This window comes from Prionailurus bengalensis, chromosome D4 (assembly GCF_016509475.1).
Source record: "Prionailurus bengalensis isolate Pbe53 chromosome D4, Fcat_Pben_1.1_paternal_pri, whole genome shotgun sequence".
Taxonomy (NCBI): domain Eukaryota; kingdom Metazoa; phylum Chordata; class Mammalia; order Carnivora; family Felidae; genus Prionailurus; species Prionailurus bengalensis.
The window spans coordinates 86,668,049-86,691,550 of record NC_057359.1 but is presented as its reverse complement, the minus strand read 5'-3'; the positions used below and the strand labels follow the sequence as shown (position 1 = coordinate 86,691,550).

General features: G+C 57.4%; 1 protein-coding gene across 1 annotated transcript in view; it reads left to right on the top strand.

Annotated features, from left to right (window-relative positions):
* Positions 1–636: 636 nt before the first annotated feature.
* FAM102A (family with sequence similarity 102 member A) overlaps positions 637–23,502 on the top strand; it is a 35,067-nt gene continuing 12,201 nt past the window's right edge. The window contains exon 1 of the mRNA XM_043565961.1: positions 637–1,191. Within this exon, the coding sequence (XP_043421896.1) occupies positions 1,046–1,191 (146 nt within the window). The 5' untranslated portion in view covers positions 637–1,045. The remainder of the gene's footprint in view (positions 1,192–23,502) is intronic.

Below are 23,502 nucleotides of genomic sequence, written 5' to 3'. Positions count from 1 at the left end.
GGTCCAGCCGCGCGGCGCACCAATCCAAGCGTCTTGGGCCGCCTCTGCCTCCCGCAAGTCCCGCCCCACGCTGCCGTCCCCCAATCGCGCTCCGCGCCCGCCCCGCGGGGTCGCCCAATCGCGGGCAGCCTGGGCCGCCGGTGCCCCGCCCCTCCCGCGCTCGGCGGCGGCTCCGCGGGCGGCCGCGCTGGGCCTCAGCATTCTCCGAGTGGCGCCGCACAGCGTCGGGCCGGGGCTGCCGCGTCCGGAGCGCAGGCGGCGGCGCTGCTGCTCGCGGGGTGCTGGGCAGAGTTGGCGAGCGAGGCGGGTGCCACCGGCCGGCCGGAAAGGCGCCTCAGCTCCGCCGGGGCCCGCGGCGCGGGACCCAGGACCGAAGAGGAGGCGGCGCCCCGGCTGCCCGGGCCTGGTGCCCGCCCGGAGGGGGCCGCGGCCGGCCGTTCCCGGCCGGGAGTGTCCCCGTCGCGCCTCCCGGAGAGGCCCCCAGCGCTCCCGGTCGCCCCCTGGGGGTGCCCTCAGCAGCCCCGGACTCACCTGCTAGGGCCGCCCCGCTCCCAGGTGCGGGGGCGTGTGCGCGGCGAGGGCGCCTCCCCCGGCCGCCAGCGGGGCGGGGGCGGGGCCGCCCGCCGCCCTCGGCCTCCCCGGTCCGCCAGCCGCGCCCGGTAGCGCGGCTGAGAGCTCCCCGGGGACCGCGGTGCGGGATGCTGCCCTCCAGCGCGGCCGGTCTCTCGCCGCCTGCCACCCTTACCCCTGCCTCCTGGGCCATGCCCCGCTGTTTACATGCCGGTGAAGCCCCCGGCCACTCTGAGCCCCTCCGAGCCCCGGCTCCCCGACGGTGAAGCCAGCCGGCCCGCGAACTGGACTGGTCGCTCAGACCTGGGCCCTCCGGACTCAGATCTCCGCCCGCTCGGCCGCCTTCGCCACCATCTGGGCGGGATCCGGCTCTGATGTTTTGAGGAGGGGGTGTGGTGTAGGGAAAGGAATCCTGGGGATTTCTGGCTTCCCCCCTTTTTTGGCCTTCGGGGCTTCAGACTCAGGGAACTCGCTCATGGCTTTCTTGATGAAGAAGAAGAAATTCAAATTTCAAACCACTTTCACCCTGGAGGAGCTGACTGCGGTCCCCTTCGTGAACGGAGTCCTCTTCTGCAAAGTCCGGCTGCTGGATGGCGGGGATTTTGTCAGCTTGTCGTCAAGGTAGGAGCTGGGGCAGTCGCGCCTGCAGGGGAGGGGGATGATGAGCCAGATCTAGTCACTTGGCACGTGGAAGCGCCCTTGTGGGCCCAGGGAGTTCTGGGGATTATGTGTGTCTGGGGCAGGTTTGCACAAGGCAGGGCTGAGTGATCTGGGAGGTCTGGGCCTGAGAAGCTGGCAGGGTGCCGGGCACCCGTCTGCAGGTGACCAGCTGGTTAGGTGGGGGTTCATTCTTTCAGCCCGTCTTGGGGCCCTGCATGCCGGCCCATTCCTCAGACTTGCACAAAGAGCCCACCAGGGTTTGTGCCTGGAAGGGCTGAGGCAATCAGGAGTATTCCAGGCCACCTTGCACCCAGCTGGCCGCTTGGGCTGTCATATGATTTAGAGACTGGGCCAGCCACAGGTTCCCAGGCACTCCTGGTCTGGATGGAGGGAGGTGGCTAGGTTTGGGCCTGCCCAGCCCTCTCTGAGTGACTGTCCTCTTTTGGCTGGGGCTGGGTTGTTTTGCATTGCAAATGCCCTTGTTAAGGAGGCTGCCACTCTCTCAGAAAGAGGCCCAATCCAGTTTGGTCTTGTGTTCTTCCCCATCCTGCAGGTCCAGCTGTCCAGCTCATTGCTGAGGGTGACTGAGTTCCCAAGCTGCCCCCACTGAATGGGCCCACCTGGGATTACATAGTTTGGGCCTGTGGTGGGGAGAGTGTCTCTGAGTCTGACAGATGGGGGTTTGAGTCCTGGATCTGTCACTTTCTGGGCCCAGTGCAGGTCTCTGTAAGAGTTGTGGAGAAGTTTCAGTAGATAGAATGCAGTACCAGGGCCTGGGACATGTGCCTAGGACATGCTGGTTCCCTTCTCTGGTCTGTCCCTTTGCTCCTCAGACCTCCTTGTGGGCCCAGTTGGCTGGAGCTGCTTCGTGGTTCTGCAATGGAGAAACTGAGGCCCAGAAAGAGGAAGTAAGGGCTTTCCAGGGACCTCACAGGAGGTAGTTGTCAACTTGGCCTATTTGGAGACCTGTTGGATGAATCTGGTGATCTGGGAGGACGGGTGCGGGGCGTGGGGTAGGGGGTGGGTGGGCATACAGCCTAACCCAGATTTAGGAATCTCCGGTGTGGACAGGGTGGGGTGCCTTTTCTCTGCACTTGGGCCCGCTTAGGCCCGGAGGCTCCCCAGTCTGCCAGGAATTGCTTATCTGAGGAATTCAGAGAAGGCTGCCCTTTGCTGTGGGGGCTGGTGGCGGTCCTCCGCTGCCTGGGAAGCCTGTGATCCCGTGGCCACCCACATAGCAGCACAAGGTTTCGGGGATGGGGTTGTGCTCAGAGCTAGGGCCTGGGGTCGGCCACTCACGGCCGGGCGACCTTGGGCGATTTACCTAACCTCTTGGATTCCAAGAACCAGCATTCGTTGGTGTAGTGCTGCCTGTTTTATTAGCACTTCTTCCTTAATTCCTTGACTACGCCATGGAGCCGGGTCCAGGTGGGGAGGGGCTGTTGTAGGATTTTTATCCCCATTTTACAGAGGCGAAAACTGAGGCCCAGGGAAGGAGTGATTTGCCTGAGCAAATACAGCAGAGCCCAGATTCAGAGTTGGGGTGTGCTTTTAACCACTACCCTCTTCTACCTTTGAGCCTTTGTTGCCTTGTCTGTGAAGTGGGAGAAGTCACACCTGTCCCTAGAGTTGTGAGGATCATGGGTAATGTCTGTGCCTGTTGCAGCAGTTGTAGTTACTTATGGCAGAGGGAGGGGTCCAGGCCCCAGGCCCCAGCAGTCCTGTGTCTTGGAGGGACCAGCTGGAGTCAGCAGAGGGTCTATATGTGAGCAGGGTATTGGATCCCGTTGAGGAACCGGTATTCAGCCCCAGACTGAGGTCTCCTCCCAGGCACTGGGGCCACCGTCACCCTACCTGGCCCGTCAGCCTTTCCATTGCCATAAAGCTGCCTCCTCATCTAGGAAGCTCTAGAAAGTTCTAGGTTTTGGCCCACAGCGTGTGGATTTCACCCTCTGCCTCCCCTTCTTCCCACCTGGCAAGGAGCCATGGATTCCCTGAACCCAGCCGAGCCCAAACAGCTTTTCCCAGCCCTCATCCTGGATGAAACCTGAGAGGGTTGTGGAGGGAGGAGCTGACGTTGAGCCCCCAAGGCTGGACGCTTGGTGAGCTCTGGGTACCTGTCTGCTGCTGGGCAGGTGTGGCTGAAGAGAGCAGACAGTGATGTTGGGACCTGAGGCTGCTTTAGAGCTGCTTTGGCTTCTGCCCAGGAGATAGGGGTTCCTGGGCTCCTTTCACCTCCACTCCCATCCCACCCATCCTGTTCTGCAGTCTGGGAGCCCCGCCTCACAGCCCACCCTTCCAGATGGCCAAGGCCCCATTGTTTTGGAGTTCGAATAGGGTCAGAGGTGATGAGACCTGCTCAGATCCTGGGCCCAGATCCAACACCATACGCTTCCCAACCCCAGGGACCCCTGGGATGGCCCAGAGACTGCTGGTGGCGGCATGGGGGTTGTGTGAGTGAGGCAGGCCTGAGGCCCCACCCCTGCAGCACCCGCCTTCCTAGCCGGAGTGTTTCCTTATGTTGGGTACCATGGCAACAGCCGGGTACACAGCTCCAGCCTGACCCAATTTGAGCAGGTAGAACAGGTGGTATGTCGCGCTGTTCCCCAGCCTCAGCCTTCTGAGGCCTCCTTACGAACAGTGACGCTCACGGCTACCATATTCCGAGGACCGGCGCTACGTGCCCGGTGCCATGCTCAGTGTTCTGCAAGCGGTATGTCCGCTAATCCTCTTGGTCACCCGGAGGGGCACCAAGGCCGGAGAGGTGAAGTCACGTGCCAGTCACCCATCTGGTAATGCAGTTGGGAAGATAACCTTTTTATCATTAGGGTTTAAACTGCCTTTGATGTGTACTTACCGTGTGCCAGGGACCTGCCGAGCACCTTGGATGTGTGATCGGTTGAGCCCTGGAACCGCTCCATGAGCTGATGAGGAAACTGGGGTCAGGACACCTGAAGTGATGGGCCCGTGTCACTCAGCTAGGGAGTGGCAGGGCTGTGATTTAAATCGGGCAGGCCCAGCTCCGAAGTCCTGCCTTGCCTTGGTAGCAGAGGGCTGGAAGCAGCTACAGCCCATGTGATATCCTCAGACTTTTGAAGAAGGTTCTTTTTATTGGGCTGGGTCCAGATTGGGAAAGTCCAGATTTGGATACTTTCTAGGCACCAAGCTAGGTCCTGTGACATCTGAGGAAAAGGGGCCCTAGGGCCACAGGTGGGGGTGAAGCTAAAATCGCTGCTGTGGATTTGGGGCCAGGCATGGGCTGGCACTGGGGCAGAGTAGGCATTTGCCAAGGTCCCTGCCTGGAGGCCTTCCAGGCAGATGCATCCAAATGGCATCTGGAAGGCTTTCCCGGGGTCCTGGGAGGGATGCCGAGGTCCCAGCCAAGTCTGGTGAGTTGGGAGGCAGCAGGCTGGGCCGTGGTCTCTCCAGGGCAGGGTGCAGGCTTCCAGCCTTGAGCCAATCTATCCTTCAGGCAAGAAGAATCCCAAACATCCCGAGAGGGCTCTGTGCCCGGTTGGCACGGGTCCTGTGGCCCGGCCCATGCACGTGCTGGCGGTGCCAGGGGAGGGAGGGAGAGGGAGGCGCTGATTTACCTTATAGCAAGTCCTCTCAGGAGGAGAGCACCTCCTTAGCCGAAGGGTTGGGGGGCTGGTGCAAATGAGGAGGAGGAGTTGCCGGGCCTGACTGCTCCTGGCCTTGAGGGCCCAGCCGAGGGGCAGGGGAGCAGTGCGGCCTGGTTTGCCCATTAGGATGATGGCTCTTGGCTGCTGAGTGGAGAAGACACAAGGGGGCCTGACCAGCACCCTGTAAGGGCCAGTTGGAATTGGCTGAGCGGGTTTTGCTGGCCCAGCTGCGTGGTGGCAGGGAGAGAGAGAGAAGAGTGGGCAGACTGGAGAGAAGGTTGGCAGGCAGAGTGGGCAGGTGGGTTTCCTGGTCCTGAAGTGACTGGCACCACTATTGCTTAGTGGCTGCTAGAAGGTGGAAGTTCAGAGGGTGCACAGTGGCCAAATATCGCTGGGGTTTGGCTGCCCCATACTGTGCTCTGATAGTTTTTGACAGAGTAAAAATCCAGACTTTCGGTTTCTTTTAAGTTGGGTATCTGGCAACAGTGCCACGTGGCAGCATTTGGCCCAAGGGGCTTTGCGACTGCCTTCTCCACGGGCTGCCTGCTCTAGGCTCCTGACCCCACTGTACACCCTTGGACTTCTGCCATAGTCTGTCTCCCTCACTTTACTAGGTCCTGCCTGGTCCCCGGGGCCTCTGCAGAAGGCCTTCCTTGTGTGGGCTGGGGGGCATGAGGAGGCAGACACTTGCGGAGAGAGGTCCTGCTGGCGAGCCATAAAGGCCACCCCAGGCAGCCGGGCTGTGGCACCAGGCCAGCCGCTGGGTCAGACTGTGCTGCTGGTGCCCCTGGTGAAGCCTAAACCTGTCCAGCCTGTGCCTGGCCTTGGTGTCTGCTCCTTGGACCTGGCCTTTGCTGCCAGCTGGCCACACCTTTGCCAGGTGCTACCCTGGCAGCCCTGCCGCCTGTCTCCCAGCCTGGCAGTGGCAGAGCCCTGACCTGAGGCGATCTGAGTCTCCGGAGCCAAGGCTATTCCCTGAAGCCTGTTCCTCACTTCAGGCTCTGTCCTGGTAGCCACTCTGGCCAGGGGTTCTTAGCAGCGATGACATCGTGTGTCTGAGGGCCCTGAGTGCCCTTGAACTCGGCTTGTTTGGTACCTGGAAGTCCTGACTTGCATTTGGGAAGCCTTTACTGAGCCTTGTGATGGCCACTGGCTTGTCTGCTCACGTGCCTCAGGAGCCTGAGGACTCAGCGTATGGAGTCTGGTGACTGCCATGGGGCGACCGTGCGGTCGCTTGCCTGTTGCCGGGGATGGGCAGTACAACACCATGGCAGCCAGTATGCGTTTATCTTCATCCTGACAGACAGCCATGGCAAGGTTTGAGCAGGCGACAGACATCGGATTTGCTTAGAAAGTGACCTGTAACTTAACATGAGGTGGGGGCAGCGGGGGCGTCTCTCTTCATTATCCATCTTGCCTGGCCAGTGCTTCTAGTTGTAGAGGCACCAGACCAGCTCCCAGGGCTTCAGATGTGCCCTGTGACCCGATGTCTGTCATCTCCTGGGCCTTCTGGCTCTCCGTGAGGTCACACCATGCCGTTGGTGGCCTTGGTGAGTCCTTAAACTGCCCAGTCTGTGCCTGGCAATGGTGTCTGCTTAGGGCTGTGGTTGCAAACCTGTGGTCTCCGCTCTGAACCATTTTTGGCACCTTGGGCTTGGAAAGGCGCCCACGTGCAGGCTTGGAGTCGCCATCCCCCCGTCCCTACCCAGATGTCAACTGAGAGTGGCCAGCCAGCAGCCCCCTCAGCCAACTTGGTTCAGCGGTCGGGAGGAAGCAGCTCTGATGGAGGACTTTGCGTGTTCGGTCAGGCTGGTGCCTTGCCCCTGCTGTAGGACTGGGAAGGACATTCCTGTCTTGCCTCTTGCTGCCTGTGTGACCTTGGGCAAGGGACTTAGTCCTTTAGACCCTACCAAGTGGGGCTGGTTGTGCCTGCCTCGCAGTGTTCTTGGGAGGACGCAGTGAGATAATGCCTGTCAAGCGTCCAGCTTGGCTTCTGGCACATGCTAGAAGCACAGTGCACGCTGCAGTCCATCCTCCCGTCCCTGGACTGGGTCACAGCGTTGGGCTGGGTGCACACCTCAGTTCCCACCCCCTTTGCCCACTGGTCCTGTGGCAGCTGGCACCTGTTTGTGGGCCAGGACTGACCGGAGTGCTGTGGAGAGAGCGCACTTTCCCCAGGGGGCTCTCTGCCTTCCAGAAGTGGGGGAGTGGGCGAGGAGCACGTTTAGTGTCTAAGGGGCGTGCTAGCATGCTGGAGCACAGGGTCTCCGGTGGGTCTCCGTGACCGTGCCTTTTCTTTTTTTTTAGTTTATTTATTTTTTAAGAGAGAGAGAGAGAGAGAGGGCAGGGGAGGGGCAGAGAGAGAATCCCAAGCAGGCTTCTCGCTGTCGGCACCAAGCCTAATGTGCAGCTCGAACCCAGAAGCACTGCGAGATCATGACCTGAGCCGAGATCAAGACGGGACACTTAACCGACTGAGCCACCCAGGCGCCCCGGTGGGTCTCCGTGCTTTTTTGCCCCCATTGGTTAGAACCTTGGGGTGCTTGGCTCTGAGCCAGAGAGAGCTGGGGCACTCTCCCCAGGAGGGCCTGGGCTGGGGTGGGGTGGGCTCCTGCCTGCGGGAAGGGACCCTCTCCACAGCCAGCTTTGGAACCCACTCTGACAGGCTGAAGATAGCCCCCCCCCACTCGAGGTGGAGGTCCCCGGTGTCAGACTCTGGAGACGGGAGCGGGCGAGGAAGCCAGGGGCCCCTCAGTGGGTGGGAGGCCCCTGGCGCTCCCCTGGCTCCCACCGGACCTCACTCTTCTAGCTATTTGTTTCTGCAGTTACTTTGACCTCAGGCTCCCTTCCCCCACTGCTTCACTCAGCTAAACTCCTGCTCAGCCCAAGAGCCACCTCCTCTGGGAAGCCCCCCCTGGATTCTTTTGTCCTGTACACCCACCATGGGCCCTTATCTTGGGACACTATAGGCTGTGTCCCTGTCTCTTCGCTTCTTCTCCGGACTGGGCAGGAGTGGCCTCCACTGCATCTTAGTCCTGGGACTTGCTGCTGTTGGTCGTTGCTGGCACGGCGCTGGGACTTTTCTCTCTTGGCACCAAACCAGCGTGGGCACTGATGGTGCCGGATCGTGTGCCAGATCGTGTGCCGGCCACTGCCAGCTGCTTGGGTCCAGCCCCTCCCCACCCCGGGGCCAGAGGTATCAGTCCGTGTCAGGAGCAGCCCTCACCCGCATAGCGGGCAGCTGGGCACCACCATGGGCTCAGAGGGTGTGATGGAGAGGCAGCTGGGGGCACTGATGGGTTGTGGGAGGTGGGGATGCTCCTGGTGGGATGCGGAGGACGAGGGGGTTGGGGCCCGCCCCGGGCTCTGCTGTTGGACCTTGGCAGCTGCTCGCTGGCTCTGTGACTGTGGCCGGAGGCCTTGTCCTCTCAGCCTTGGTTTCTTCCTCCATGGTGTGGGGGTGCTCATACGGGGGCGGGGGGCTACCTGTTCAGCACAGGGCCACGTACCTGGCAGCCAAACACAGACGAAACTTGCTGAGAGGGGAGAAGGTGCATATAGCCCAGGGCTCGGGAGGGCTCTGGGAAGGAAGGCAGAAGTCTGGGTCCTATTCGCAGGCCCGGCATCTTCTCCCATTGCTTCCTCTCTGCAAGCAGACACGCGGGGGCAGCACACCTGCGGCCCTCAGTCCCTCAGGGATAATTTCCTGAACACCTTCTGTGTGTAGGGCCCGTGGTGGCTCCTGGGGGTAAAGTCCTACAATCACAGCCCTCCCCCGCCACACACAGGAAGCGATGCTGGGTTTGGTCCCAGTGAGGAGTGGGCAGGTGGTGGGGAGAAGAGCACCCTGGGGTGGAGGGAGGGCGAGGGCGAGAGTGCTGAGCAGGGAGGAGCCAGTGGCCTGGGGGCTTGGAGTGGCAGGAGGCCATGGGAGGAGGGGGTTGGACCTTTCCCAGGCAGGAAGCCGGTGGAGGAGTCAGATCGCTTAGGACCAGGGGCAGCCATGGTGTTGACCGCCTGGGGCTCCAGTTTGCAGAAGGGGAGGTGGCTTTCAGCTGAGAGGGCAGCTTCCCACCTCGGTCATCATGGAATGGTTCAAAAACAAGGCTCGAGCCTCCACCGCTGCCCCTCACAACCAGGACGGGCATCACAAACGACATTGAGGGAAGGAAGCAGACAGGAGCACGTTGTGTGATGTTGTTTATATAAAGTTCAAAAACAATCTGATTCAAAACCCACCTGATACAGGTCAGGATGAGGTTATCTTTGCCGGGTGGCTGTCATGCCTGGGAGGGACTTCTGAGGCCTGTCCTCTTCCTTGGGGGCTGGTTACAGGGCTGTGCTGAGACTCTGGGAGCTGAACACTGAGGATGTGTGTGCACACATGTGTATCAGCAACAGCCGTGAGACCTCCCACGCCTTCGGGAGTGCTGGGCGCCTCTAGACAAAACTGAAGCTCCTTCTTGGGTGCCTGGAAGCCTGGAGGAGGTCCTCAGTCTTGCTGGAAGGGCGGTCTGAACCGTCCTGACCTGATAAGCATCGCTCCTGTTTACGAGGCCATAACTCATCTTGGCAGCTGCCAGCGGTCTTCTCCGGCTGCAGATTTTCCTTCTGCTGCTCGCAAACCCCAGCAGGGGCTTCTGGACCGCAGGGCTTGGCAGTTCGGAGGGAGGAGTGGCTCTTGAGGCTGCCAGACCACGGGATCTCGCTAAGCCTTGCTTTCCTCATCTGTGAAATGGGGTGATAAGCTATTTGGTGTGGGATTAAGTAGATTAACACCTGTTGTGTACCCAGCATAGCCCCTGGCACAGAGTACGTGCTCAGCGAAGGCTGGCAGTGATTGGTATTAATCCCGGGCAGTTATTGGAGGGGATCCACGGGTGGGACAGAAAGGAAAAATCCACGTTCCTCCATTTCTCCTTTTAACTGTTTCTCTTCTCTCTTCCTGTTTTTCACCCAGTCAGCAAACATTTGTGATTCGAGCCAGGCTACTGCCCTGACCCTGCACTGGGCACTGGGCCCAGCAGTGGCCAAGACAGCCATGGCCCCTGACCTGGGGGCCCATGAGCCGGGGGAGACCATTAGTCGCAACCATGCTCAGGGAAGTACTGAGCACCGAGGGGGAGGGGAGGCATTGGCTTCTCCCTCCTGCTCTGGCCCTGCCCCATTTTTTGGGAATGGCCCTTTGACTGACTGGGTACTCTCTGTGAATGCCAAGAGAAGGCTCCAGCCCCTTCTGAAGATTTTGAGTTGAAGAGGAATCACATGGACATGAGTAAGAATGGCCATGCCCGGTTTGGATGCAGACAAGACTGATGCCCAGGCTTATTCGGGGGGTATCTTCAGCGTCCCCCTCAGGCCCAGCTCAGTGTAGTTAATGCTCAGTTAATGTATATGGCATAAGTGAATGACAGAGGCAGTGATTGGCCCAGGGTCAGAGCATGAGTCTGTAGGAGAATCAGGTGTCAAGGAGGAGGTAGAGAATGGTGAGTGATGGCCTCATGGTCCCACCTGACCCTGAGCTTTCTGTCCTGTGGTTGGAATCTCGGAGAAATGCTGAAGATGGCTGGTAAAACAGGTCTGAGTCTGTGAGGAGACATGACTCTGAGTCTGAGTGGTCTCTGAGTATTCCTCGGTCACTTCAGGAGACCAGGGAGCCATGTGCGGGGCAGTGGGAACAGCTGGGGACAGATCCAGAGGTAGCGATAACTCTCGACGCCTTGGACTCTGTGGAGAGCCAGAGGACATGGCCCAGCCACAGCTGGGAGGCTCTCTTCCTGGAGACGGAAAGAGCATTGCACGAAGGCCCATGGCAGCCCTTGTTGAGAGCAGGGCTGTGAAGGTCACTGATTTAGTCATTGGATACTTACTGAGTACCTACTATGTGCCAGGTGTCATCCCAGGACTCAGAAGCAGCAGTGAGTGAGACAAAGGCCCTGCGTCCAGGAGTCCCATGCTCTGAGACACAGGAGCCTTGTTTTGTTTTCACCTAAGACCCAGACCCAGAAGAGGAAGTGATTTGTCCAGCTCCAGTAGTTGGGGGAAGGGTGCTTACCTGGAAGGCCTAGCGGGGTTGGATAGGGGCTCAGAGGACAGGGACACACCCGTGACTCACTTACGTCCAGCCATTCAAGGAACAGGACTCTGGGGATGGGATTCCCTCCCCCCTGTTTGTCTTCCTTGGATGATTCAAACGCCACCCAGATGTGAGTCAGCCAAGAGCAGCCTGGGCCACCTGCCGGGTTCAAGGCCTGGGGAAATACCCAGATATATGGTCCTGGGGTGGGCAAGGGGAGGCTCAGTTAGGAAGTTAGGAGCCTGGCTTCCTGCTTCCGACGGTTGCAGCCACATCCCCCATTCCACGTGAGTGCCCTCTGGGGGTGGGCTCGTGAGGTCAGGCTTGGTGGGCCAGATAAGCACCTCCTGTGTGAGCAGAGGACTTCTTGAGAGTTTGCTCATTTGTGAAGTAGGTGGCGGTCGTGCCTGCAGAGAGTTAATGCTTGAGTAGCACCTGGCACGTGTGCCTGGATACCTAGGAAACAGGAGCCAGGCTGGGTCACACTGGGTAGTGGGGTGCGTGGGATTGGATCAGCACTTGGTCAAAGCTAGCAGTCTACTTTGGACCCCTTCAATGGCCCGCTCTCCTCTTGGGCTCTAAGAACAAGAGGGAATGGCCCCCCGTTGTCAGTTGAGAAGAGCGTCCATAGGCCCTCGCCTGCGTGGTGGGGAGGCCACCTACATGGCCTGACTGGGTGCAGAAGGCTGGGGCAGAGAGGCTATGTGCCTGTGTCTGCAAAATGGGGAAGCTGGCACCTGCCCGCTTTTGGGGTTTTGATCCAGCTCGGGGTTGTGGGGCTGATGAATGGCAGGATTCAAACTCAGGTGCATGTGACTCCAGAATCCTACTCCTAACCCTATGCTTCCCCACTAAGCCTGAGTGGTTTGGCTGACCCCCTACCCCTTTCCCGATGTGGAGTTTCTGAAGCCCCCAGGGGGCTGTCCATTCTGTACTTCCATGGGTCACTTGCTGATGCCAGCCTTTGCTCCTGGGCCAGCAGCAGGACTCCTATTGGCAGGGGAGCCGAGAAGAGGTCTCGGGGCTGCCGGGGCCCCCTCCCTCCACCCGCCCGCCCCCGCCCCCGCCCCCGCCCCCGCCCAGCACTCCGGTGTCAGCACAGAGTGACTGGCTTCTAGGAACTGGCTGCCGCCTCACCCTGTCACTGGCAGTGTCAGAGCCACAGCAAGCTGCTTCCCTGCACGCGGCCCTGAATTCCTGGCAGGAGCCCGATGCCGCTGGGCTGCCACGTTGGCCACGTTGCTGGGATGGGAGCTCGAGCGCCTCACAGCCCCTGGATGGACGCCTTGGCTGCTCCCTGGGGTGGGCCCCTCCCCGGGCGGCTGTGCTCTCTTCTCTTCGGGGAAGCGCAGGCAGATGTTGTGGATTTAAATTGTTTCCTTATTAGACTCTCGCCTCTCCCGGCCTGGGCTGGGTTTCATCAGCCGGGAACCTGGGTTGCATCACTGCGACCGCTCGTTCCTCCAGGAACCCAGCCAAGGGCTGGAGATGATGGAGTGGGTGTGGCTGAGGAGGAGCAGGCTGGGCACCGTGACAGCACCCCCTTCCCCGGGGCTGCTGGACCAGCTGGGAGGGACTTAGGGGGCGCAGCCTCGCTCTGCTTACCTGTCATTGTAGGGGCTAGATGGGAAGAATCCAGGGGCCAGCGTTCTCAGGAACCCAGGAGCACAGCTGGGGCTGAGGGGGTCCCTGGGGTCCCACTCAGTCCTTGCGGATGTGCCCTCTCTTAGGTGGCGGCCCAGCTCCTGCATCGGAATCACAGGAGGGCGTGTTCCAAAAGTTCGGCCCGAGGCCTGTAGCAGTGGTTCTTCACGGGGTGACTTTGTCCCCGGGGAGACAGCTGGCGATGTCTGAAGACAGTTTTGGTGGTCCCAGCTGGCGTTGTACTCCCGGCAGGGTGCTGCTGAATACCGACGATGCACAGGAGACCCCACCCCCCACCCCCGCCCCCACAACCCAGAATTTCCATCTCGGGATGGCAGTGGTGCTGAGGTCCAGACACCCTGCAGCCTGTAGCTCTGGCAGGGCCTGGGAATCCGCGTGACGAGCCAAGGAGTTTGCGGCGTTCACTCAAGTCCGAGAAGCCCTGTCCTACGGGGCCTTGCCTGTGGCCACGACTGAGCCACTCCCTGCCAGACTGGGGTTCCGTGCTGGCGGGCGGCGGTGGTCACGAGCCGGAGGTGCAGACGAGGGCAGGCGGCTGGGAGGGTGAGGTGCTGAGGCTGGGCGTGGGGTCACACCGGAGGCTGTTCCATGGGCCGCCCCACTGATACCCCGGGTTCCCTTCTCCCGACTCTCTGCTCCTCTGGTGGCTGCTGGCCGTGCCGCATCCTTGCTCCAGCTCCAGGGGGAGGCACCGAAGGGCCTAACCGGTTCCCATCTGCAAGGACCCTGGGGGCCATGGACAGCCTGTGGCCAGGAGGTGGCTCCCACCGCACCGATCCCTCGTCCCCTGAGTGACGGGGACGCCGGGGCTGCTAAGGCTCTGGGATCTTGCTGCGCTTCCTGGGTCGTGATGCTGGTCTGGGCCGGGTGCCGGGGACGCGGCAGTGAGCCGACTTTGGGGAACCGTGGAGCCTGGCCTCTGAGGTGTCTCCTGCTGGGAGCCCCGAACTTCTCTGAGGGGCCGAGGATGGGGGCTCACTTCAACCTGGCCCGCCACTCCTCACAGCCTTCAAGTGGCTGGGGCCCGGGAAGAAGCACTTCCCGCCTCCCAGGTCCACTTCCTGCTTTTGAGGGGAACGGACACGGGGAAGAAGTGAACCTGTGCCGTGATGTCGGCCGCCTCAGACTAGCATCCCACCCTGTTGTTCTGTGAGTTGGGACCTATCCTGCCCTTCTCTGGACCTCAGTCTCTTCATCTGTAAATTGGCAATGATAATGGCACACGCCTCATGGGATTGTGGTAAAATTCGGTTGGTCACGTATATGAAACACTCTCCTGTAGGGGCGCCTGGGTGACTCAGTCGGTTGAGCGTCTGACTTCGGCTCAGCTCATGATCTCACAGTTCGTGGTTCGAGCCCCGCGTCGGGCTCTGTGCCGACAGCTCAGAACCCAGAGCCTGCTTCAGATTCTGTGTCTTCCTCTCTCTCTGCCCCTCCCCTGCTCATCCTCTGTCTCTCTCTGTCTCAAAAATAAATAAAAACATTTTTAAAAAATTAAAAAAAAAAAAAAGAAACACTCTTCCTGTACAACAAGCTCAGTGAACAGGATCTGATTTTACTATTGATTAAATTAAAGATGAGCCTGGAGGGGTGCGGGGGAATGTGGTCTAGAGTGAGAGTCGCACTCTGCTCAGCTCTGTCCTGGGCTCTGGGGAGATAGTGGTGACAGATGAAATGCCATCATCATCTGCGTGAGGCCCCAGTGGTGGCCAGCTGCCTTGGTCTCTGACACACGGCAAGGCAGATACCAGGAAAACGCAGCCACCCGCACCGTGTTGACAGAATTCTCTGTGTTCCCCGTCCAGCTGATCAGGAGGAAGGAGCTGGACGCGGCACCGCAGAGTCACCCTGTGACAGCCTCAGGCGGTGGGCAGTGTCACCCTTCTGCAGATGAAGAAGCCCGGGCTCCCTGAGACAGACCTCCTGGGGTCACTCACCAACCTGATCCCGCCCCTCCCTGGCCTTATCCTATCTCTTCCTGGAAGCCACCCCTTTCCCTCTGGGTCTTCCTGGGCCGTTCCCATGACCTAGGACGTCTCATCTAATCTTCACCTGGCCAACCTCACCTTGAGGTCCCAGCTCTGGTGTCACTGCCCCAGACCGGGTCAGGCCCCTGTCTGCACTCTCGGAGGCTGGTGGCAGTTATCGGTCACTTGTGTAGTGTCTGTCTCCCCCACTCAACTGGGGACTCCCTCAGGAGGACTGCTCCCGTAGTGTCCCCACACCCACCCGGGGCCTCGTGCCAAGCCAGCACCCACAGTAAGTCTTTGTGGATACGTAATAGAGGCCCTGGGATTTGGGGCCAGGGGGGCTCCAAGGGAGTTCTGCTGGCCTGATGACAGCAGCCTGGTGTGGTGCTCTGTCCTATTTCAGGACAACCCAGAAATAACAGAATTCTGCCACTGGGATGGCCACAGTGGGCTGCGGTGGGTGGAGGGCTCACCCTGCCTCCTGGGATTTGGACGTCTAATTGTATATCTTAAAGCTAAAAACAAAACTCCCCTGAAAACCCAGTCTCTGTAATTACCTATCCCTGGCAGCATGGCTCTGGGTACTCAGGCCTGAAACCCTAGGCTTGGGGGGTGAGGGGCGCCCGGTCCTGAAGGAGGGCGAGTGTGGGCCCAGACCTTGAATCAGGGAGATGAGTTTGCTTTTGACCACCCCTTCTGATCTCACGCCCTTTTCGCATTTCTCGGTTTACATTTCGATTATAGAAACGATTCTTGGACAGAAATGAAGAAAACGGTCTTGGTCCCTCATCCCACCCCAGCCAGACCTGCTGTGAGCTCTCTCCTTCCCTCGACCTGTCCCCTCATGCCAGCACACAGATGAATGAGAATGAGCCCCTTGCCCGGAAGCCCGGAGTCCAGGCTTCTGGATAGCCTCCTCTCTAGGCTTCATCGTCTTTTTAGTTCCATTTTCCCACCTATCCTGAGCCACGTCAGCAGGACAAGCAGAGGGGACGCACAGCCCTGTATGGTTTTTATTTTCTTTTAAGTTTATTTATTTATTTTGGGGGGGGGGTGGAGAGAGACCATCCCAAGCAGACCCCGCACTGTCAGCATAGAGTCCGAGGCGGCGCTTGCAGCCTTGAGATCACGACCTGAGCGGAAATCAAGAGTTGGCGCCCCAGTCCTGGTTTCTTAACGAACATCTTATTTATGACTTTTCTCCCTAGATGTTTGTTGGTTTTAATTCTTTCACACTCCCCATCTTCCCGAGACAGGCGCTCACTGTGCCTCCTGTCACTGCCCGTGTACGCGGAGGCCAAGGGTGCCTAGCCAGGCCCGGTCCCTGTCCCCGGGGCCCACAGTCCATCGAGGTCATAGCAGTGTCACGTGGCACTCACCTGTCAGGGTGCTAGCCACCCATCAGGGGTCTCGCGTGGGGCCTCTGCTATTGCCGGGGCTCGTTCGCCACGGTGGCTTTGTGGCCTCAGACGTCACTGCAATGCTGAGGACTCCCAGACGAGTTCATTTCCCCCTAGTTGTGCTTTAAAAAAAAAAGCCACCTTGATAGTTCCAGTTCGGAAAGAAAAGGACACAGTTGCCCTTCCCCTCATGTCGTCTCTTTGTCCTTCCCTACCCACCTGTGCACACGTGGACGTCCATGATCGACGGCACCTCTCCACGGCTTGGAAGCTTGGGGCCGTGACCCCCTCTCCCGTTTCGCCCCCACCGGCCCCCTTGCTTACTCTGCTCCAGCCACACTGGCCTCCTTGGCTTTGTTAAACATGTCAAGGGGCACCGGGGTGGCTCCAACTCTTGATTTCGGCTCAGGTCACGAGCTCACGGTTCGTGAGTTCGAGCCCCACATCGGGCTCTGCGCTGACAGTACAGAGCCTGCTTGGGATTCTCTCACCCTCTCTCTCTCTCTGCCCCTCCCCTGCTCGTGCTCTCTCCCTCTCTCTCTCTCTCTCTCAAAATAAATAAATAAGCATTTTTAAAAAGTCTCTTAAACATGTCAGGCACGCCCTCACCTCAGGGTCTCTGCCCTTAAGCTCTTCCTCCTGCCCGGACGGCTTGTCCCCAGTGCCTGGGTCACTCTCACCTCCTTCAGCTCTTTGCTCAGATGTCACCTTCCCTGGTCACCTTTCTCTCACGCTCTCTCCGCCTGGGCACTGCCTGCTTCCCCACCTGGTCCCCTTTTTCCTCCACAGCACTTAGGCCACCATCTGATATGTGTCTGTCCCATTTTGTCTGTCTCCTACTACCCACTGCCAGACTGTAAGTCCCTGGAGGGCAGGAATTTCTGTTGCGTTCGATGTTCGTATCCCCAGGGCCTTCAGCTCTACCTGGCAGCTACCAAGTGCTTAATAAAAGGTTTATGAGCGAATCAAGTCCCTGAGACTTCCACAAGCCTAGCCAGTTCCCCCCTGGGGCTCATGGCAACTGACTTGCTTGACATCCTCATGCCTGCCTTTTTTATGAACAGCCCTCCCCTGCCCCTGAGCCTGTGTTCATCTCCCTCCATCATCCCTCTCCTGAACCTGTGACTCCCTTCCACCCGACTAGGGGTGCCTGAGTCCCTCTCTCCAGAGGTGGCCGTAGGGCCGAGTCCTGGCTGGGCCATCTCTGGCTCTGTGACGTGGGCTCTGGACACAGACGTGCTCCTCACAGCTCTGCGACTATGGGTGGGTGACTCAACCTTTCTGAGCCTCACTCAGCGAGGAGTGGCCACGACAGCACGCAACTTTTAGTGTCGAAGGGCTCCAGGTAGCACATGGCAGGCCCTCAGGAAATGGCCGCTGCTGGGTGTTTATTTTACCCTCCCTGTGCCCTCCTGGGGTGGGCCAGGGCGGAGGTGTGAGTCTCTCCCGTGGGAGTGGTGGCATTTAATAGTGTGTATTTAGAGCCCTGTGGAAACAAGGGGGTGGCCCAGCACTGATTCCGGTGAGCCCTGTCCTGGCCCATCTTCCTGCGGAGGGAGAGGAAGGCGCCTGTTACCTGAGCCTGGGAGGGCACCACGTGGCTTTCTCTGGTTCGGCCTGGCAGGCCCACAGGAACCCGGAGAGGGCCTCAGGCTTCCTGGCCGCTCGTTCCCAGGGCAGACTCACAAAGGGGCAGGGAGAGAGCCTACCATCCGATATCGGCTTTTGTTCCCAGACACTAATCCTAATTCCTTGGGGTGTTTCAACATGCCCGACACTGTGAGCGTTCTCCTCAGGTCTCCAGCAGCTGCTTCCATCGCCTGGGCTGAGTTGAGTGGAGGGGGGGGCGAGTGGAGATCTGAGGGTCCACGTGGAAGCCATGGCCGGCCCCCGGCTTCCCATTTCAGGCTTGGGCCTCTGGCTGCTTTCCACCCTTCCACCCACCTACTCCAGGGTTGCTCTCTGCCTGTGCCTAAAGCCGTCGTGGCAAGACAGAGGCACCGTCAGAATAAGATTCAAAGACCTCACCCGGGCCCTTGAGGCCCCTCATGACACCTAACCCCCTGCTCCCTCACCGACCACACCCCCTCTGTTTTCTCCAGTTTTCTCTCTTTATCCGACCTACCGTGTTTTTTGGTTTTTCACCTGTTTAAAGCACACATTTCAGTGGCTTTTAGTCTCTTGACAGTGTTGTGCAGCCATCAGCACAGTCAATTTTAGAACATTTTCATCACCCCCAAACGGAAACGTCATACCCATTGGCAGTCCCCTGCTATTTTCTCCCGAATCCCCTAGCCCCTGGCAATCACCAACCAGTCTTTCTATCTCTTAGCGATTTGCCCATTCTGGACGTCTCATGTAAGTGGGATCACACAACATGCAGTTCTTTGTGACTGGCTTCTTTCATTTAGCATATCACAAGGTTGAGCCACGGGGTAACAGGTATTAAGTGCTGAATTTCTTCTGATTGCTGAGCAATAATTCCACTGAATGGATAGACCACGTTTTATGGATTCATTCACTGGTCGATGGATATTTGGGTAGCTTTCGCTTTTGAGCTGTTACGAATATCGCTGTATACATTCATGCACAATCTGTTTTTTGTGGACATGTGTTTCATTTCTGTTGGATATACACCTAGGAGTAGCATTGCTGAGTCATAAGGTAACTCTGAGTTGAATGTTTTGAGGACCTGCCAGATTGTTTTCCAAAGGGGGTGCACCGGTTTACATTCCCACCAGCTGTGTAGGAGGGTTCCAGTGTCTCCACCCCCTCGCCATCACTTGTTATTATCGGTCTTGATTATAGCCTTCCCAGTGCGTATGAAGTGGTAACTCGTTATAGTTTTGATTTGTGTGTCCCTGATGGCGAATGATGGTGAGCAGCTGCTCATGTGCTTGTTGGCCATTTGCGTATCTTCTTTGGAGAAATGTGTGTTCAGATCATCTGCCCATTTTTAAATTGGGTTGTTTTTCACTGTTAAGTTGTAAGTGCCCTTTACCTATTGGTTGGCGACAATTCCCTTGTGATGTATCTGGTCTGCAGATAGTTGCCTTCATCTGTGGGTTGCCTTCTCACTATTGATTTATTTTTAATTTTTTTTAATGTTTATTTTTGAGAGAGGGAGAGAGAGCAGGGGAGGGGCAGAGAGAGGCAGAGAGACAGAATCCAAAGCAGGTTTCAGGCTCTGAGCTGTCAGCACGGAGCCCAACGCAGGGCTCAAACTCATGAACTGTGAGATCATGACCTGAGCCAAAGTTGGACGCTTAACTGATAGCCACCCAGACACCCCTGACGTTTGTTTATTTTTGACAGAGAGTATGCGCATGCAAGTGGGGGCGGGGCAGAGAGAGAGGGAGACACAGAATCCAAAGCAAGGCTCCAGGCTCTGAGCTGTCAGCACAGAGCCTGACACAGGGCTTGAACCCATGAACCACAAGATCATGACCTGAGCTGAAGTCAGATGCTTAACTGACTGAGCCACTGTCTCACTTTCTTCATGGTGCCCTTTGAGTCACAAAAAAGGCTAATTTTGATGAAATCCAGTATTTCTTTTTTTTATGTGTCTACACATTTTTTTAAATGTGTCTTCAATATTGAGAAAGCTGTTTCTTTTTTTAATTTTTATTTATTTATTTTTTTTTTGAGAGAGAGAGTGTGTGTCAGCAAGGGAGGGGCAGAGAGATAGGGAGACACAGAATCTGAAGCAGGCTGCAGGTTCTGAGCTGTCAGCACAGAGCCTGACACGGGGCTTGAACTCACGAACCACGAGATCACGCCCTGAGCTGAAGTCGGATGCTTAACCGACTGAGCTACCCAGGTGCCCCTGAAATCCAGCATTTCTATCTTTTGTTGCCTGGTGTCCTATCTGAGAAACCCTTGCCTAATTCCAGATCACAAAGATTTATCCTATATTTTTTTGAAGAATTTCATAATTTGGGCATTTAAAAAAAAGTTTTTATTTATTTATTTTGAGAGAGAGAGAGCGGGTACACAAGCTGGGGAGGGGCAGAGAGAAGGAGAGAGAATCCCAGGCAGGCTCCACACTGTCAGTACCGAGCACGATGCAGGACTCAAACTCACAAACGATGAAATCATGACCTGAGCCCGTCAGTCAGATGCTTAACCACCTGGAACCACCCAGGTGGTTAAGGGTTTGAGCTCTTAAATTTAGATCTTTGATTCATATTGAGTTAGTTACTGTATGTGGTGTGAGACACGAGTCCTACATCATTCACTCGCACAGGAATATCTCCTTGTCCCGGCAACTTTTGTTAAAGACTACCCTCTTCCCCTACTAACAGGCACCCTTGCTGAAAACCAATTGGCCATAAACGTGAAGGTTTATTTCTGAGCTCTTAATTCCATTCCGATGATCTATGTGTCCATCCTCAGGCCAGAACCATCTTTTCTTGATTATGGTGGCTTTGTAGAAGTTTTGCAGCCAAAGACATTGGATCCTTTGATTGTGCTCTGTTCTACTTTTTCTAGATGCTTTGACTATCCTGGTTCCTTAAATTTCGAAGGTTTAGGGCCAATGTGTCAAATTTCTACAAAGAAGCCAGCTGAGATTGTGTTAAATTTTTAGATCGATTTGCTAGTATTGTCACACCAAGATTAGATCTTTTGAAACATGACTGTAGGATGTGTTTCCATTTATTTAGATCTTCTTGAATTTCTTTCAATAACGTTTGGTAGTTTTCAGAGAATACATTTTGTACTTCTTTCGTTAAATTTGATTCTATTTATTGTGTTCTTTTTGGCTTTTCTGTAAATGGAATTATTTCCTTCATTTCATTGTGGATGTTCGCTAGTATATAGAAATAATGGATTTTTGTTTACTGATCTTGTATCCTGAAACCTTGCTAAACTCTTGTATTCTGATAGTTTTTAGTGGATTCTTTGTGATTTTCTTTTTTTTACTTTTTTTAATTTTTTCTTTTCAACGTTTATTTATTTTTGGGACAGAGAGAGACAGAGCATGAACGGGGGAGGGGCAGAGAGAGAGGGAGACACAGAATCGGAAACAGGCTCCAGGCTCTGAGCCGGCAGCCCAGAGCCCGACGCGGGGCTCGAACTCGCGGACCGCGAGATCGTGACCTGGCTGAAGTCGGACGCTTAACCGACTGCGCCACCCAGGCGCCCCACTTTGTGATTTTCTACATACAAGCTCAAATTATCTGCCAATAAAGGTAATTCTAGTTCTTTCCGCCCACTACCATTTCTTTTTCTAGTTTGCTTGACCTCGTTTTTGTCCCACCACAATGTAAGCTGGTCACTGCGGTGGTCCCAGCGACAGGGACTGGCACATATTTGAATGAGTGGGTGGAACCAGCATGGTTGCGGCAGGGGCTGCTCCCCAGCCCAGGGCCCCTGCTCCCCCTGTGGCACCCGCTTCTTGAAGGTCCCTGCCACGTCTGCTGGGGGTTGGGCACTCTTCTCCCTCCCCCTCGTCTCTAGCCCCAACCTTTTCTGTTTGTGCCAGTACTGGGGCTGCAGGGAGTCGCTGGAGCTCCCCTTCCTAACAAGGTCAGAGCACGTTGGGGACAGTCCCTCTGGACCCCCAGCGTCTTCATCACACAAGACACGTCTCACGGACCTCCCCAGGCTGGGGCCTCTGAGGGACCTACTGATGCCTCCTGGTGCCCACAAGTCAGCGGGTGGGGTGCCTGTTTTGCCCATGAGGGTGGAGAGGTCGAGCTCTCGCTGAGTCACTCAGTGATCTGAGGGCCGCGACCCCAGGTCTGCCTGACCCAAGTCCTGTCGTCCCTCGTCACGGCCCCGACAGGATGTAGGAGAAGCCTTGTAGAGTCCGGAGGGGGCTCCTCAGAGAGGCTTGGCGCAGGGGTTTTCATAGCCGAGGAAACCAAAGTCTATTTGTTCCTCACTCATGCTGTTTCCTCTGCCTGGAACTGTCTCCCCCACTGGCTACTCCCCTCTCTTCATTCCTGCCTGAGCTTGAATGTCACCCCCCTGCAAGTCAGTCATCTACCCTGACTCACCCTTCCCTCCACCCCCTCCTGGTGACACTGAGTCATCACCGGGGTAACTGTCACTGTCGGTCTGTGAATAAAGTCCACCACAGGCTCAGTGCCTGACTCATACTTGTCAGTCAGAGACACTGGTGGGGTCTCAGGTACATTGCAGGGCACTGCTGGCCCCAGAACCCTGGTGGGTTCCACCTGCCAGGCCTTCCCCGGCTCTGGGGCCTGTGAACCAAGGTGATGGCCAAATGCTTTGACTGCAGTCAGACAGTCCTGGGTTCAAATCCTGCACTGTCAGTCACTGGGGATGTGATCTGGGGCAGTCTCTTGGGGTCCCAGTGCCCTCAGCGGTAGAAGGGGGTGGCATAGAGCCTACTGTCTGAGGTCGTGCGAGAAGCAAACACGCCCCCGTTCCGATGATGCTCTGCTTGCGCTGACCCTCCAACCTCAGGCCCCAGTCTGACAATTAACCTGTGATCCTCGGGTCCCCCGGGGTGTAGGGCGGTCACTTCCTCATCTGTCCACGTGGCTGTTCCTGTTAGATGGGATGATGAAGCAGGAGATAATGTCTCTCATGCCGTCCCTTCCCTTCCGTGGCCACCCCTTCCTGAGCACGGGCTCTGCCAGGCAGGCTGCGGGGGGCCGGGGAGCTGTGCAGGGATGCAGACTCATCAGTGCCACCCCAGGTCCTGCCGAGCAGCTGGGAGAGGCTGGGGGAGCTCCTGGCATTGCTCTGGCTCCCAGGGCACGAAGCATTTCCCTATTAAGGGTGTGTTGCGGTTTTCGGTGTGGCGATACTTCCCAGGTGCAGCAGGAGTGCGGGCCGGAAGGCCAGACCCCCAGTTAGTGTCAGGGAAGCCGAGGACCCCAAGGTGGTGTCTCAGGCCGGTATGGTGAGAGTGACGCATGCAGCCCCTGGGGCCCACTGCTCAAGGTCAAGGCCCTGTTCTGCTGTGCCTGCGGTGGGCCTCAGGCCAGCATGCTAGCCCCCTGAGCTCTGGCGTCTGTGCATGTGGGATTGGGCTAAGGGTAGTAGCCGTCCCAGACAGCTGCTGGAAGGGCGGGCGTGATCGTGGGTCTCTGACCCTGGGAGCAGCCCCACTAAAGTGCCGTGAGAGCTGCCCAGCACGTGTGAAGTGCGATCCGAGCGCTAGACATGGCTATTATTACTATCATTGTTGTTGTTAGTGGCAAAGAAATGGTCTCCGAAGGCCAACTGTTTCCTGTTTGGGCGACACTGGGCAGCTTACGTCGCTTTTCGTCTGCTGGGGAAGACTGTTGTGAGGGTCGGCCGAACAGAATGGTCAGGGGCCAGTGGGAGGTAATGGCAGAGGAAGGAGCCACAGGACAAGGGGAGGGGGCAGTGCTGGGAGCAGGGACAAGGAGTAGCTGCCTCCAGCCTGACCTCACCCCTACCTTGTGTTTTTTCACTTTTTATCACTTACTATTTTTGTTTTTGCAACACTTCCACAAGCATGTTCTTGTTAGGAAAACACAGTCACTCTCTGATACAAAGTAAAAAGCCAGAGCTCCCCTCCTCCCTCTACTCCCTAA